General features: G+C 50.1%; 2 protein-coding genes across 4 annotated transcripts in view; one reads left to right on the top strand and one right to left on the bottom strand.

The window, feature by feature from the left end:
- Positions 1-934: 934 nt before the first annotated feature.
- On the top strand, positions 935-12,618 carry CXCR5 (C-X-C motif chemokine receptor 5). The gene is made up of 2 exons (XM_068172141.1): positions 935-1,273; positions 6,878-12,618. Exons 1-2 carry the CDS (start codon positions 1,235-1,237, stop codon positions 7,952-7,954), a joined length of 1,116 nt encoding a protein of 371 aa, XP_068028242.1. The 5' UTR covers positions 935-1,234; the 3' UTR covers positions 7,955-12,618.
- The window catches only part of BCL9L (BCL9 like), a 48,846-nt gene continuing 43,655 nt past the window's right edge, over positions 11,236-16,426 (bottom strand). For all 3 annotated transcript variants that reach the window (XM_068172087.1, XM_068172084.1, XM_068172085.1), the window contains exon 8: positions 11,236-15,880. In XM_068172087.1, the coding sequence (XP_068028188.1) occupies positions 14,721-15,880 (1,160 nt within the window). In that variant the 3' untranslated portion in view covers positions 11,236-14,720. The remainder of the gene's footprint in view (positions 15,881-16,426) is intronic.

Genomic DNA, 16,426 nt, shown 5'->3' with positions numbered 1-16,426 from the left:
GAGCCCAGTGAACCTCACTCCTCGCCTTCCCCCTCAGCCCTTGCAGCTCGGGGTTTCAGAACAGGGCTTGCTCGGTGTGTGTTCTCCTGTGAGTGAGGCACAGTGCCAGCTCCCTACGGCCTCCCTCCGGTTTTGCTGCTCTCCATCCTCTCAGGAGAAAGAGTGCCCAGAAGCTGATGAGCACATGCAGGTGCACACAGAGGTCCTCACGGCAGGGGAGGACAGCGACATCCTCGGGGCAGCTGGTGCCCAACAAGTCGGGATCTAAGAAACAGGGGGAGTGGATGTAATCCAGCAGTGCTCACGAGAATAACACCGCCTCCTCCTTCACCAGTCCAAAGTCCCGCCAGCCCCTTGCTGGTAGAGAGGCCTTGATGCACCTGTACCTAGACGAGGAGGACAAGAACTGTGCTTGTCAGAACACCTCAGCTCCTCGCACAGGTAAAGCTTTCTGCCAAAATGCCAGCTGCAATGCCGTCCTACTCTGCTGACCCAGACTGGGGCATTCCCACTGTGAGTCTGCTGCTGTGACATCACTGAACAAAATGCCCATTTCCCCGAGCAGAGAACATCTTGATTTCCCATCTTGATTCTCCTTTGTTACCCTTGTGAAGTCAAGCTGCCCAGCCCCTGCTAGCCCTGCTCTAGACTTGCAGAGTAGCTGCCAAGGCTTTGCTTTCCTGTGCAAGCCACTTCACACTCCCCCAAGCCCAGATGAGGGGTGAAGCAGCAGAAGACAACTACAAGTCACTGGGGTTAAAGCAGCCAGGAGGACCCCAAGGCAGAGGGTGATGATCATACAGACCATACCCATGCTTCAAAGTCCTGCACAGCTCCAGAGAAGTGCCTGGATCCAGGAGGTTTCTGGTAAGGGTGGTCCTTATCACAGAACTTTTCAAAGCCTTTTGGACCACCTGTAACAAGGACAGCTGTGGGCAAGGTTTCCAAGGAAGACCTAAAGATGTTCTGGATGTTTTGCGATATAGACCAAAGGAATATGGACTCTTCAAACTGTACTTTAAAAATCAACTTACGGCACTAGTAAAAAAAATTATAAAGCTAGATGTTAATCTTTACATGAATCAGATCACTCTATGCCTGGAGCTCATTTGCCTTGCAAATACTCTATTGTTACATTCTGTGTCCCTCCCCACTTACTTAAGTTATTAACTCCACCCCAGAAAAGAACTTTTATAGCATTTCTGGAGGAGAGACGGATCGTGCCCCTCAAACCATGGGGCCTGTCAGCTACTCATCAGAGACCTATGACTTGGTGAGTTGGGCCTGACTTTGCTTGATAACAGGGATGGCAGGTAGAGCTGGGGTGGGCTGAAAGGCCAGGTTTCTGGCCATCCATCTTCTAACCCTCCTGTTGGCAGAGGCAGAGCTTGAGCCATTTCTTAGGCCAGCATAATCAGTCCTTGCATCCCTTAAGTCCAGACTTGACCACAAGCTGTTGCTTGCAGAGAGCCGGCATAGTGTGGCTACAGCCCCTGTGATCCAGGGATGCTGGGTATTCTCTTGGGGAAAGCTACCGGGACCTGCACTGGCAAGCACTCAGCCCGAGTACTGTCCTTGCATGAGGACACAGACCAGAGTCTCTGCAAAGGGCCAGGTGACTAACCTGGAGAGCGGGGCTCCAGCAGTCCCATCCTGCGCTGCCAGCCTCTCCCTGCCTCTGCTTCCTGCTGCCCGGCTGTCTGCACGGCCGTTAGCACAATGTGGGCATAAAACAGTTATTCTGAGCCAGGCACCTTTTGCACCAGGCTTCAGTGGTACAAATGACTGTGTACACAGTGTGCAAAGCCCTGTACACCTTATCTGGTCTCCTTTGACAACTGGAATACCTAAGCAAACCCAGTCTTCTCTCTCTCTGTGTGAAAACCCTTGGTATGACCCGCCTGCTTGCTTGCTCCACATACAAGCTTCCATACATATGGCTTCACATACACTCCGCTGAAAGGGGAACGTGCAGTATATTTACAAGAGAGGATTAAAGAGTGGAAGATAAATTGCAAGTACTACTTCTAACAGGGAGTGATGACACTAGGTATTCTACCTCATAGTTCTCTTCCCAGCCTTTACAAGTGAAAAAGAGCAGCTGCCCCTTATAGAGTACATTGTGCTATCCAACGGGAAGAACACAGCATCATTATCATTACCCTGGCTATCAAATATTGCATCTCAGAATTTATTTTTTTACTACAGTGGCTCCCTGCAGCAGACTTCAGGATTAGCTATTCCAAAAGAGAAATGTTGGATTCAATTGTTACCAGATTTTCTGTTCCTCCATTTTTCCTACACACCAGGGAAGAGCAAGCCCTACCCTATTTATTTCTTTTCTGATTCATCCAGTATAAAAATCCTTTGCAAATAGTGGTCATTCCTTTTCCAACTTTTTTGGAGAAGACACTTCTTTCCCTGACCTCTGTTGAAGTTCAGTGGCAGCACTAAAATTTGCTGAGAGGTTAAAACCAAACTCAAACCTTTTCCACCTCATTTTCTTTGCATACAAAACTCTCCATAATCCTTAGCTTAGTGATTTTATCTCTGCTGTGAATTCTTTTACATCATAAAGAAGACCCCATGTGAGGGGAGCAGGGAGGGTCGGGTGGCAGAACCCAGCTGATTTTAGGACTAATCGCCTATTGTTTTTGGTCCCGGCTAGGCTCAGTTGGTCCGGCTGCCTTGGTGTTCTAGGGTGAGAAGGGTATCTGCACACCCTCCTGCCCAAGCACCTTTGGCAGAGCTCCCAGGCACAGGCTAGCCCCAGCAAGCTGTTGTAGTGATATGCAGCTCTTAAGCAGTGTTCAGCTCTTTTAGAAGTGATTTCAGCTCTTAGGCTTGCTGGGGTGCCTCGGGCAGACGCAGGGAGAGAGAGACGGGGAGCGCTGTGTGAGGTTCCACCGGAGGGTCTTTATTTCATCTTCCGTGAAGGGTTCAGGGACAGCTTACTTCCAACGAGCTAGGGAAACTGAGGGGTTTTTATAGGGTACAGGGGTTTTGAGAAATGGTCCAATGGTGTGGGTCAGGGTACAAATTGACCTGTTGTCTTACAGGAAGATAACAGAGGGTCTGAGGCGTGGAAAAAGGGGTTCTTTTGCTAGTCAGCATGACTATGCATTTTCTCTGCTCTTAGGCAGCTAATCTCCAGAGGGGCCTAGCAGGCCTATCTGCTGCAACAACCGCCCACAGTCAGGTGCCACAGCATGAAGAGTTTTAGACCTTTTCTCAGACTTCTGCAGTTGGGAGTTTGACATACATTGTTTCCCACCTCTGTCTCCTGGCAGCTTCCCAGATTTGGCTCCCTCCCTGGAACAGGGAGGCTGCAGATATCACATGAGCATCACTGTATTTTCTTTGGTGGTGCCATATGTTGCTTTACTTATACTCAGTGTTTGTAGCAGCAACCTACCCATAAAGATTTGAAAAAAAAGGCTTCCAAAGTGTCTTGTCAAGGTGGCAACACAAACCCCGCCTTGTGCAGAGAGGATCGTTTGATCAGTTGAGTAATTATGGAAGGAAAAATTGAGAACGTTTACACCAAAAGGGCATTTATCTCAGTATCACACAGTGAATACAGTGAGGGCCTCACCTAATTTTTGATACCATATGAGACCATTTGACTCTGTAACCTTGTAGAAAAGTACCTTGCCCAAAATGATAACCCCATTTCTCCATAGCAAAAATGCTTTCCCTGCTAACCTTCCTCAGCTGCAGACTAGACATCCAAAAACAAATTGCAGAAGAACCACTGAGATCTACACCAGGTTCCCGGAGGTTCCTCAGGCCAGTTTTCATTGCAATGGGACCAACATGACTCAAGAGCGTTAAGGCACCTAAGGCGGTAACATGGTATTTCCACAGGCCTTGGTCTTATTCCTGGATTTCCCTGGTTCAGCCCCTGCAGAAGTCATGAGCAGAAGCTCTGTCAGTAGATTGTACTAATGTGGGCAATTACAGATCTAAGGTTTTGAAAATGAGATTTGCTGCTCCCAGCCCTGGCATTGACTAGAAGGGAATGATTCACATGGAAAATCCATAACAGTGGACAAGCTGCTTCACTTCTACAGCCAAATATTTTGATCGCTGACAGTTGTGGGGAACTGAGAAAAACAGCTGACAAACGGAGACCAGAATAACTCTGTGATGCAGGTTATAGGGTAAAGGAATCCCTGAACAAAAAGCACACAGGAACAGCTTTCCCAGGCATGCACTTGACTGCTCTATTACAGAGACAACACTTTTTCTCCCACCCCTAAATCTGCTGCAATTGTCATGCAGGAGACCTGTACAAAGGTCCCTCTGCATGCTCACTGTTGACTTATCCCATCCCAGATCAGACAGCCACCCACTTCTAGTCCTAGAATTGCAGGAGAGTTCCCAGAAGCCTCAGCTTGTCATATTCAGTGGTTCTGCAGCTCTGTTCCCTGCCCTTCCTGTCTCAGCCCAGACTCTGATTTTTCATTCTCTTTTATTTGTCTCCAACTCATCTCTGTCCGCTCCTACCCACATGCACTGCTCTGCTCAGAGATGCAGGCAAGGACGATTCAAACACTGCTCCAACACGCCTCCCCTACCCACAGCAAGTGGTTTACAGTAAGAGCCCTCCCTACCTGCTCCCCATCAGCAATCAGATGGTGTCTGATAGTGGCACTCAGCCTCTGCACTTCCAGCTCCAAATACAAGGTGATGCTGGAAACTGGTCAGCAGCCAAAGCCGCTGAACACCGCCCAAGCTGCCCATCCACTGCCATCGATGGTGCTGGCATGGCTCCAGAGAAGGCCTGACACTCCAGCCAGCAAACCCAGCTATTTTCCATCATTTCATTTTTCCCTTCAAAGCTGGAATCATCCAACCTCTTCCCAGTGAAATTTCCCATTTCCAATATATTCTATTTGGGGTTTTCAGCACAATCACCTGCACAGCCTGAGCAGCCTGGTTTGGTCACTACACAAAATTGCAAAGGTTTTTAGGTTGTTTTTGCTTTTTATTAGAGAGGCTCAAGGATCTGATTTCTATGTGTGTTGTTAACTCCTCATGAAAGGTCCGGGTACAGAGTAAGCAGGAAATACTTTCAAGCTCGGTAGGAAAATAACTGGGAGGGATTTCTTAAGGCCCAAAATCATACCCTAAACCAGAAAAACACAAGTTATTTGGCAATACAAAATGCTTCTCACCAAAGGCTTGCAGCCCCACAGTTATATTAGCAAGAGCTGGGCAGGGTTATTCCACACTTTTCCCAAGGACTTTTCCCTTGTTTTCCCTTGGGAAACTGGAGTGGTCCTAGGGAGTGGACCCTCCTACCATCCACTGCTTGGGGACTGCCTGCGCCTGCTGTGTGCTCTATGAGTTTGGTAATGCCCCACAGACTTTTGCCCCATCAGCATGCCCAGACTCCTCTTGGAACCATGCAGGTGGTTTCAGTAGCAGAGGAGTTTAGGTAAGCCCTGCTGCTGCCAAGTGACCTCTTTACCCCCCACAGTCATGTGCAGAGGCACCCAGTGCATTACCCAGGGAAAGCTGCCTGAGAGAGAAGAAACATCAATCACCCTTCCTTAGCTAGGTACAACACAAGACTCCAGGCTGGTCACAGTAATTTTGCTTAGTGGCCCCTTGGGTCAGCAAAAACCCCCAAAATCAGGTCTAAAACTGTGTAAAGTAGGGCTGGTATTTTTAGACAGGAACTTTGGCTGATGAGGGAAGGAGCAGCAGGTGCAAACGGCTGCAGCTGGCAGTGAAAGGTATGAAAGCTTTAGCAGAGACTTCCGCTGTGGTCAACACTGAAGGCTCAGCACAGGTCTCCAGAGAGGGTGTGGGTGGGGGACTTCAGGGTGACTGCTGCTGAGCTCCTCCGAGTTGTCACTACTATTCAGTTTGCCACAAGCTTCCTCCACTGCTCTCTTTTTGTGCAAGGCCAGCTGAAGCATGACCACCATCCACGGAGCTCATCCTGAGCAGAATTCCAGCTTCCCAGCACTCGAGACTTGCCCTCAGCTTCAGCCTGAAATGCAGGCTGGTCAAGAAGATACAGCAAGCCAAGGGCGAGTCACATCTGCAAGCAGCTCTATTGCACTTCCCTTACTGGATATCAGTCTGGGGTCTGAGTGGTGTTTTCCCTTCCCTTTCCTGCTCTGAATGCAATTAATTCAGAACTGAAAGGTTTATCAACAGAACTGATCTCTCTCTCCATCATCTATTCCTGTAGCTATGACACCAGCTATCAGAGCTCAGAGGCTTTCCTCCCATTGTGTTGAACACCTACCCCACACCTTCCTCCGAGTGTGGGAAGAGATCTCAAAGGGCAGCTGTTGCTGACCCCACCTCACCTTGCTCTCTCATAGGCAGCTCTCAGGCCTCTGAGGATGAGAAGAAGGGGACAGGTTCACTGCACAGAAATTGAGGTATAGATGTGCTGTGTGGTGAATCCTACTACCTTTATACCTGATGGCAGGCAGCAGGCAGGACAGGAGTGGTCCATATAAGAAATGGGTGGGAAAAATCAGGAAAGCTGGTAGAGAGGGTTCCATTCTATGTGAGAAAGCAAAATTCGCCAGCAGGTAACTTGGCAAGAACCAGAAGATAAAACTGATCATCTGATTGGACACCAAAACATCCCCAAATACTCCAGTTAAAGATTATAGACTGAGCAGCCCTCACTGTCACAGATGGAGAAAACCCTCTCCACTTGCTGCTGCACCTCCTGGCAGTAGAGGGGCCTACAGCATCATCACACTGCAGACAGCATCTCCTCCTGATGCAGGTGGGCTGCAGGACATGGGGATGCTCTGCTCTAGGTCTGCCAGGTGCATCTGGGGGACTGGGTTCTTCTGTCCAGAAACTCCCCTCCATTAACAAGACTCTCTCTGTTCCCCAGAGCCAGGTGGAGCTGAGTGGTTACTACGAAGCTGAGAACACCACCCCTTCTTTGGAGGGCTACTTTTGCTTCAACCCAGCCTCATCTGTGGTTGGCAACCAGGGAGATCCCTTCAGAAAGGTCTTCATGCCCCTCATCTATCTGCTGATGTTTGTGTTGGGGACTCTGGGCAATGCTCTGGTCCTGGTCATTTTAGAGAGGTTCAAGCGGTCTCGCACCACCACAGAAAACTTCCTTTTCCACCTCACCCTGGCCAACCTGGCACTGTTACTCACCTTCCCATTCAGTGTGGTGGAGAGCTTAGCTGGGTGGGTATTTGGGAAGTTCCTCTGTAAGATACTCAGTGCTGTCCACAAGATCAATTTCTACTGCAGTAGCATGCTGCTGGGGTGCATCGCGGTGGACCGTTACCTAGCCATCGTCTATGCAATCCACACCTACCGCAAACGCAGAGCTCGCTCCATCCACCTCACCTGCACGGCTGTCTGGCTCTGCTCATTGCTTCTGACTTTACCCGATCTCATCTTCATGGAAGTCTGGACAGATGACAGCAACCGCAGCATTTGCTATTTTCCAGAGGTTGGGATTGATGGAAACAATGCGTGGCTGGCAACCCGCTTCCTCTACCACACCGTGGGCTTCTTTGTGCCTCTGCTGGTCATGTGTTACTGCTACATGGCCATCATCCGGGCACTGTGTCAGTCCCAGCGCCTGCAGAGGCAAAAAGCTGTCCGTGTGGCCATCCTGGTCACAGGCATCTTCCTCCTATGCTGGAGCCCATACCACATTGTCATCTTCTTGAACACACTTACCAAGCTAGAAGCCTTCACCAAGAACTGCCTCCTGGAAGACCAGCTGGACACAGCCATCATGGTGACAGAGGCCGTCGGCTTCACGCACTGCTGCCTCAACCCCATCCTCTACGCTTTTATTGGGGTCAAGTTCCGTAACGACTTCTTCCGGATCCTGCAGGAGCTCGGCTGCATAAGCCAGGAGACCCTGCAGGAGATCCTGGAGGTGACAAGGAAGGGTAGTGGGATAGAGTCTGACAACACCACCTCCATCTCCACTTTCTAGCTGAGAAGGGCTGCCTGCAGGGCAGAACTGGCCTGGGTCTTTCCTTCCCAGTGGCACACTTTCTGTGGTCTCAGTTACAAGTTTCACAAGCATCCCCACAACTTTCTTCACTCCTCAGGAAACAGATCCAATAGCCAACAAACACCCAAATCCCATCAGACACCTTGCTTGGCTCTTCCTGGTTCTCAAACTTGTAGAGATCTATCTGGCAGCTGTTGGTGAATGCTGAATGTCTGATGGTCACTCTTGTGGAGCTGGATGAAGATGGTCACTCAAGTGGGTTGAACCTGATATTCTCACCTCTCCCTCGAAAAACGGACTGCAGGCATCTTGTGCACAAAGCCAGGCACAGGACTTGGGTGCCAGGGTTAAGGAAAAAAGTGCAGCCAAGTAAATGAGTCATGTCAGTAAGCAGGTCTCCATTTCACTAGCTAAGGTTGGTACACACATGCTTAAGGGAAGCCGTGGGACTCAGTGGCCATCACAACTGGAGAGATGGAGGTAGGACTGATGGGGGCTGCAAAGCTCAGTCCAATAGCATGGGCATACAGTGCTGGACACTCTTTGACTGCAACATTGTCCTCCTGCTGCATAGCATCCCCCCAGCCCGCCACAACACATTCATCTTCACAACACAGCTCATGCCAGGAGGTCCTCCCACAGACTGAAAGATTTGACTGTCACAGACTCCTTTTCTGACACCAGTAGCATTCTTCTCCACTCATTTGATCTGTTTTACTGCTGTTATGATCTCATGTGAGTGGCTGCTGAACGGAATGCCTGACTGTGCAAAAGTTTTCCTTTAAGGAGGAACACCATCTGAGGAGATGGCTTCTGTCTCATGACTGCACACAGGGGAGAGAAACCACACAGCTTTGTAAAGCTGATGGTATAACTTTTTTTTTTTGGCAGCTAGTTGCATGGCTATTTATGGGTTCTGAGAGCAAGGAGACCCACTGCCCCAGAGTAAGGGAAAGTCTCCTTTATTTTGAGCAAGGCTAGAGGAAATGTGGCATTTTGCTTTGCACTGTGCTTTCTGTTAGTTTTCCTCTACCTGCACCTACAGGGCTTTCAGCAGTTAAGTGCATCCAGGTATACAGAGGACAAACCTGAGTGGTGATCTTGCCCTGAACTGCAAGTATGCAGAAACTCCTCAGATCAGGGCAGCTTGAGGATAATTTGGTTCAAAGTAAGAGCAGAAGCTTTCCCCATCATTAATTCTTGCACCACAAGCTGGTGGGTGGGGAAGCCCCAGCAGAGTCAAGACAGCTTGCTGCTGCCTAGGAGGTCTTGTCACAGTTTAACATGGCAGCGGGCCCACAACATTGCTCCATGACATTTCTGTTCCTAAAGAGTGCTGTGGCCTGAACTGTAGGAGAGCCATACATACCAATGTCACGTGAGCACAACCCTCCTCACAAGAACACTTTAAAATCTCCTCTACCCTTCACCTCACATTTTAAGCAATGTCAAAACAATGTTAGTTCTCCTGTGGTAGCAGGAATTTTGTGCTAACCTCACTTCTGAATTTCATCCCACTAGCAGACAGCTCAGTCCCAGGTGAACTTCACAGTACTCAAGGGCCCTGCTAAAAAGACCAGCCATTATGGAAGGGCCACATTACCTCAGCCTGACTCAGGCAGAGATCTCAATAGCTTGATCTCACATTGTGACTTGAGGAGAAAAACTCACCTAGTATACGGCACTCCACCATTTCCTGCAGCACCTTATCTTCAAAGATTAAACTTTCAAGTAATGGCGATTGTGGTTGTTCAGGCACATACATGCAACAGGCAAGGGCAAGTCTCTTAAGCCTGCACTTGTTCTCCACGGTTGTACCAGTGAGAAAACCTATTGCAGATGCATTGTAAACACCTCCCCAGCAGGTTACGGTGACAACTGTGTTTCTACATGAAAATGTTATTGAAAAAAATAATAGTCCAAGTATACAATTCTTACAGTGGTCACAAAGTAAAAAGAAAATCTGCGCTCAAATGAGAGTGAACAGACTACTATTGTTACTATAGCTTTTAGCACTGGTATGTACAAACCTTTAGGAAGTTTTGAGGTAAGCTGTAATAAACGGGTGAATAAAACACCATCTTCTCATGTAAAGTGCTTGTAAGCATTTGTCTGTAACTGTGTCACTTTATTCAAGGGAGATGCATCAGAGAGCAGTAAGTGGGCAGATGGCACCTTTCTGACAAGCTCTGCTCAAAGGGCTTAGAGGAGCACCTTGCTCAGATTCCCCTTCACCAGTGCTGCAGAAGGCTCTGCTGTGTTCAGAGTCAGTCCAGACCTGTATTACCTCTCTGCTTTACGGAGCCTCTTCCACTAACTGCAGCACCTCCTGCCCCAGTTTTATAGCAGCTGCTAACCTGACCGGTAAACTGCCCTTACACCTACATTTGGCCCAGACAGCCTGGGAATGGCTTGGCTCAGAGCTGGCAGACCTTCCCCAAAGAGTGGCGATTGTTCCTCCCACAGCTGCCTGCAGCCAGCCTGCTGAATGGCGACAAGAAGAAAGCAAAAGGAACTTTCCTTCGCTACAGAGGAAGCTCTGCTTTCCACGCAGCAAAATCCTTGCTATCTCCTCAATGTTTGTATGGCTGTCACAACACCTTGCCCCAGAGTGGGCTTCCCTGCTAAGTACTCACACTGCCACAGCCACCCCTGCAGCCCTCGGGCAGACCTTCCTCCTTCCCAATGGAGTTCTGCTCAGCCCCTATGCCAGGGCTACCAAGTGAGGCAGATGCACTCTGCCCACCCAGGCCACCGGGAAGGGGAACTGAGCCAAGGGGAGCTGCAAGGTGGCTCCTGCAGAAAGCGGGGAGGTGATGCGTGGGAAGGTGATGTCACCACCATCCACAGCACACCCTCTGCACCTCCAGTCCTGGACTGTGCTCTGCAAACAAGGCTCCAGCAGACAAACCAGAGGAAGCCCTGGTCTCTGATGAAGGCAACCCCAAAGATGGGAACACGAAGACCCTCACAACAGCACACTGCTCTGCATTTCCTGCAGGCCAATCAACTCTCCCAGGAGACAGAGCTGGGGTTCCAGCAGAGCATCCTGCTATGCATACACAGTGATCACAGGGCCGTGGCAGGCAGTGGAGCGTGCATGGGTGAGTGCAAGTAAGTGAACGCATGAATGAACGTGTGCCTGGGAGTGCTGCAGAGAAGGGACTCCCCTGATGCCCACACAATCATTCCATCACATCTCGCACTCTGTCTCTGCTGCAGTCCTGTGGAAAATCATGTGGAAAAATACAGGCACAGGGTCAGGTTTTGAAATTTGTCTTTTTAATAAAAAGGCACCTATAAAACAGGTCAATACATTACAGGCAGCACAGATACCCAAAAACAAGCCTAAAAATTGTTTCAAATAAAAACCAATAAGATGTCTTCACATATTGTATTTATATATTTATATTTATATATATATATTTATATAATGGTACAAAATGACTGGGGAAATTTCTCCATGGGATGACAGAGAACAGGTCAGTCAACTTTACCTCAATGTGAAAGCTAAATCCAGGTGTGTGATTATCCAACATATTGAAAGATGGAGTTTCCCAACATTCGCTTTTTTGGAGCTGGAAAAACATGGCAAAGTCATGGCTAAAAGATGGGCAAACCTTCTACTGTGATTAGATGGAGTCAGTACACAGAACTCAAGGTGAGGAGCTGAGCAATAAACTACAAGACACAAGACTAGACACAGGTCACGGCAGCGGGCAACCAGCTGATGGCAAACCTTGCCCGGGTCTAACAAGGACTGGCTGTCACTGACCCTCCAAAGGAACTCCTGCCACACTGCTGTTCACAGACATGGTTTGGAGCAGCGCCCAGGGCACAGGGGTGTTAGGCAGCATTTCTTCTCTCCATTGTTCAGCCATCACAGTGGTAGGGGTAGGGCTGGCTCCAGGGCAGTGAGATTTTGCAGAAGAGCACCGACTGCTGCTCCAGAGTCCTCAGCTCTGACCTAGCATCAGGATTTCCCTTCTGTATCCAGGGCTGCTGAGTCAAAAGGCTTAGCTTCTTATTTGTCACTGAAGGACAGGTCTTCCTCCTGTTGCCAGGCAGAAATAGCATCGCACTGCCTGCGAGCACTCAGCACTAGTCTTCTGAGCACTGCACAGCATGTGCCACAAGCCTGCAGGCTCCTGCTGATGCAGGGACAATGCGCTGCTGACACAGTGAGGACTGCAAGCCCCAGGCAACTTCTGTGTCGGGCTGGGCAAAAGGGACAACAGGGAAAGTACAAACACATGGAGATCTCAACCAGGCTAAAACAACAGCTATCTACAGGCAAACAAACAAACTTCCACATAGAAAATGTTATGGCTTCAATTTAGCCAATACTTGCTGGTGGATGATGAGCAAAGTTTGGGACTGTAATTGGTATTTGGATGTTTATGAGAAGCTACCAGCAGCCAACACCCTGAAGAGCAGCCAAGAGAAGCTACAGCCTTTCAGGCAAGTCAAGCTTAGAAAGAGCTACATCTGTTTGAGCCATATCCTCCCGCATGAAACACACACTGAAAGGATCGAGAATCCAACCAGCTAACGTGTCAGGTCCAAAGCCTGAGCTGAAGATTATTCTTCTGCTCCAACTGCCTCAGCAGGAAGGAGAACTTCTCGTGATTGTTCCTGTTTAACCCCTTCAAAAAATGCTACTAGCTCACACTGTATACAACAAACCTCTACAAAGCAGGAGACTAGAGCAAGATCCTTCCTCAGATCCAAACCCATGCTTCTCACCCAGCACTACAAAATGCCCCAAAGCTTCAATGTATTCCTAACTGGACTTTATGATTCCATCTTCTCACAGACTGGATCAAGACAACTGCTGGGCTGACATTTCAGCACCCACCAGCCTTTCCAAACAGCTTGCAACCTGATAAAAAGTGTTGCTGTTCACTCACTACTTGGCAATCTCCCTTTCCAAAGACATCTCGTCCCAGCAACAGCAAGTTGGGAAAGGTGAGCTCTGTTTTAAGAGAGGTAGTGTGTTAAACCTGGCTCTGCAGAGATAATCCTCCAAGCAGTGTTCCTCCAGCAATTGTGTGCTCCAGGTTCACCACTGGATGCTGGAATTGTAAATCCCCACAGAGGTCCAGAGATACTGTGATGTGTGCAGAAACGTGTGTGCATCATGACACATTCCCCTCTGTGAAAAAACATGGGAAAGACCATCAGGGCTGCATGCAGGAAGACCTTATGGAGTACAGGATGGAGAGGGTGGAGTGCATCCAGAAAAGCCAGAGTTGTCCAAATGGCATGCTTTTGCCAGCCTAGGAATGAGAGATTGCAACTCAACTTTGGCCTCTTCTGTCTGAAGCACAGGATGGCCATGCTGCTGACACTGAACGCTGAGGTAGAGTATTGCACTCAAGGACAGGTCCTCTTCAAGAGCTGGACCTCTCCCGTGCCACAAGGCAGGGCTGCTGCCAGTAGCTCAGGTTATCATGGAGTGAAAACTGCCTGCAAAACTCTACAGATGAATGGCTGACAAGCACAAGGAAAATCTGGGAAAGCATTCGATGGCGGGGGACAAGGACGTAGTGGTGAAGGGTAATGGATGGGTAATAGACTCGTGTAGGAAGGCTGCAGAAGATCAGGGTTCCCAGCTAACCTCTCCCGGAAGCACTGGAATGCTTCACCTCACTCACCTCAAAGCCCATCTGTCCCTACCCACCACATCACCTTGCCTACAGGAGACACAGCATGAAGGGAAGAGAAGGGAGTAGAGGTGACAGAGCTGGTCAAGACCTTCAGGTCCAGCACATTACCATCTGCGAAGCCCACATTCTTGATGCTTCTCCAGCTGAAGGGCCGGCATCTTTCCCATCCCAAACACAGCAGCTTCTCCAGAGAGCAGCAACAGCTGCATCCTGTAAAACTGTGGCCTCTGCCCTGCCAGATGAGCACCGCTCCAGCAGCATTTCACTGGGGGTACAGCTTGGCGGCCTCACCCTGACCCCGCCCAATGGCCCTGGGTCAGTGGTTATGTTTGTGTGCTCGGCATAGTATCCATGTATCCACGGGACCTGAGATCTGCATGACACTGCACCACCCCCTCTCCACACACATGCAAAACCATTCAGATTCGTGAACAACACAGGTCTGACAGAGTCACTCTGCAATGGGACCTCTCAACACCCTGTGCACTCTCGGGATCCTCCTGCCTCCCCCACGGAGAGATTTCAATCCTTGTACACTGTTGCCTTTAGCATGTTTTTTTTCTTTCTGTTTTTTAAAACATGTTTTGAGGCTTCTATTAAAACACAGAAATACAGGACAATTAAAAACCATCACAAATTTTGCCTTTCCCAGCGACCTATTTACAGCTAGTTCCAAAAACCCTCTTGCACATTTTGGTTGCTTAAAAAGGAAGGACAAACAAAAGAGAAAGGAAAAAAGGGCAAGAAAAACACTTGACGGAGGAAAACCATAAGTGAAAACTTTACAAACTGCCACAAGGTCTGGATGTCCCTGGTCACCACGCAGGGTTCAAAGTAACAGCCCCACTCCCGGCCTCTTCACCCTCCCCTTCCCCAAAAAAGAAAGGAAAAAGAAACCCAATTCTCATCAAGTTTACTGCACATCTGGTTTGCTGTGTAGAAGCAAATCCGATATGAAAAGCATCCCACGTGGTGTCCTCCACTGGCATTGACCCCCAACCCGCCCCCAGAGAAAGCTTTAAAAATGTTTGTAGGGGCAGCCCCATCCCCGCCCCAGCCCTGAGCGCCAGTCAGGGTTAAAAAGGCAAGTTCGCCATGTTCCCAGGCCCGGGGATATAACTCATCTGGCTGTCCAGGGAGACACTCCTCTGCCTCATCTGGTGCGTGACCATGAGGTTCTGCTGAGGCGGGGGCCCCATGAGAGAGCCCTGAGGTGACATCATATGTCCTGTCTGGGCATACATCTCCCCTGACACAGACATGCTTCTCTGTTTGGCCTGCATCAGCATGAAATTCTGCTGGGCCATCAGGCTCTGCTGCGGAGACATCATGCCCTGGTGCATGCTATTGCCCATCATGCCTTGCTGGGGTGGTATGCCTGTCCTGCCCAGCATGGGCACTTGTCCAGGATGGCACATGGGCATGCTGAGTCCCCTCTGCATGCCCTGCTGCCCGGGGAGGCTGGGAGCATTCATACCTGGACGCACGGGGGGCTGCTCAGCCATCATGTTCTGCAGGTTCATGAGGTGGAGGTTGGAAGGCTGAGATTTGGGTGCCTGGCTGTCGCTCTTGGGGAAATACTGCAAGGTGCTGCTTGGCTTCTCTGATGGGATGATCCTGGACAGGTCAAACTCCGGGATCCCCGTGGGCGTGGGGCGGATGACCTCACTGAGCTCGGGGTCGTTCAGCACCGACGCCACCCCAGGAAGCACGGGCGGGTAGGGGTCACCAATCCGAGGAGGGATGTTCTTGCCCATCATGTGCTGCTGAGGGGGCATCTGACCAGGCTGCTGGGAGGGAAGGTCCTCAGGTGGCAAGGGCATCCCTGGCGGGTAATGCTGCTGCATCCCAGGGCCACCTCCTGCACTGGGGGCCATGGGCATGCCTCCGGCAGGAGATGGCATGGCATTGTGGGGCTGCTGCATGCGGGGGAACACAAGCTGGTTGGAAGGAATCATCTGTGAACTGTTGGGCACAGGGCCACACTGCTGGTTCAATGAGTCCTGGGGACCCGGGGGCAGCATCATAGGGTTCTGGGGGGGCACGCCCGCCCCTGGCCCACTCGGATGCATAGGAATGTTGGAGCCCAGAGGGTTTGGGGAGGACATCATGGAGGTGGGGGTTGGTTCGTGGGAAAGGGGCTGCTGACCAGGCAGGTTCATTCCCATGGGGCTCTGAGAGGATCCAGGCCCCACAGAGTTCAAGTGCAGTTGATTTGGCTGATTACCAGTCACGCCTAAGGACAGGAAAAAGAGAGAATAGTTAACCCTTCCTACAGACCTTTCAGGGCTGTAAAATCCACATCCTAGAGCCTGCCAAGCAGTCCTGCTCAGAAGGCACTGAGCACGATGCTCAGAAAGCAGCTCCAAGATGGGCTTACAAAGCACCAACATCAGGAAAAGCGTCTCCAACTCCAGCTCCCCTAGCTCACAAGGACCAGAGGGCTCTTCCAGCTTCATCCAGTCCCATGCTAGATTTGTAATTTCTTACATTCCCCTGATTTCAGAGTCCTGACTGGCTCTGTGTGTGCCTTACACCATGGTCTCATCAGGGCTCTCAGCTACCTGAAAGGCAGCAAGGAGTGACCCTTCACCCCTGCCTGCCACAGGGTTTGCCACCCAGCAAGCTCCAGTGACCACACAACCTCGGGTGCTGAGGAGGAAAAAAGCAGAAGAGTCAGCAGCCCGGCACAGGTGCTGTCTGGGCGGGAAAGTCTGTGCCCATCAGAAAAGCAGAGCAGCCATCAGTGCCTGCGGAGGCAGCCAATGCATTTGCATGCCTG

The sequence above is a fragment of the Anomalospiza imberbis genome, chromosome 24, assembly GCF_031753505.1.
Source record: "Anomalospiza imberbis isolate Cuckoo-Finch-1a 21T00152 chromosome 24, ASM3175350v1, whole genome shotgun sequence".
Lineage (NCBI taxonomy): Eukaryota > Metazoa > Chordata > Aves > Passeriformes > Viduidae > Anomalospiza > Anomalospiza imberbis.
Note: the sequence above shows the minus strand (reverse complement) of the source record. Positions and strands in the feature narration are given on the sequence as shown.

Bases quoted from the DNA above. Each gene is read 5' to 3' on its own strand.
- CXCR5 (XM_068172141.1), top strand. From the start codon at position 1,235: ATGGGGCCTGTCAGCTACTCATCAGAGACCTATGACTTG. The intron at 1,274-6,877 runs GTGAGTTGGGCC...TCTGTTCCCCAG, and splicing joins CATCAGAGACCTATGACTTG to AGCCAGGTGGAGCTGAGTGG.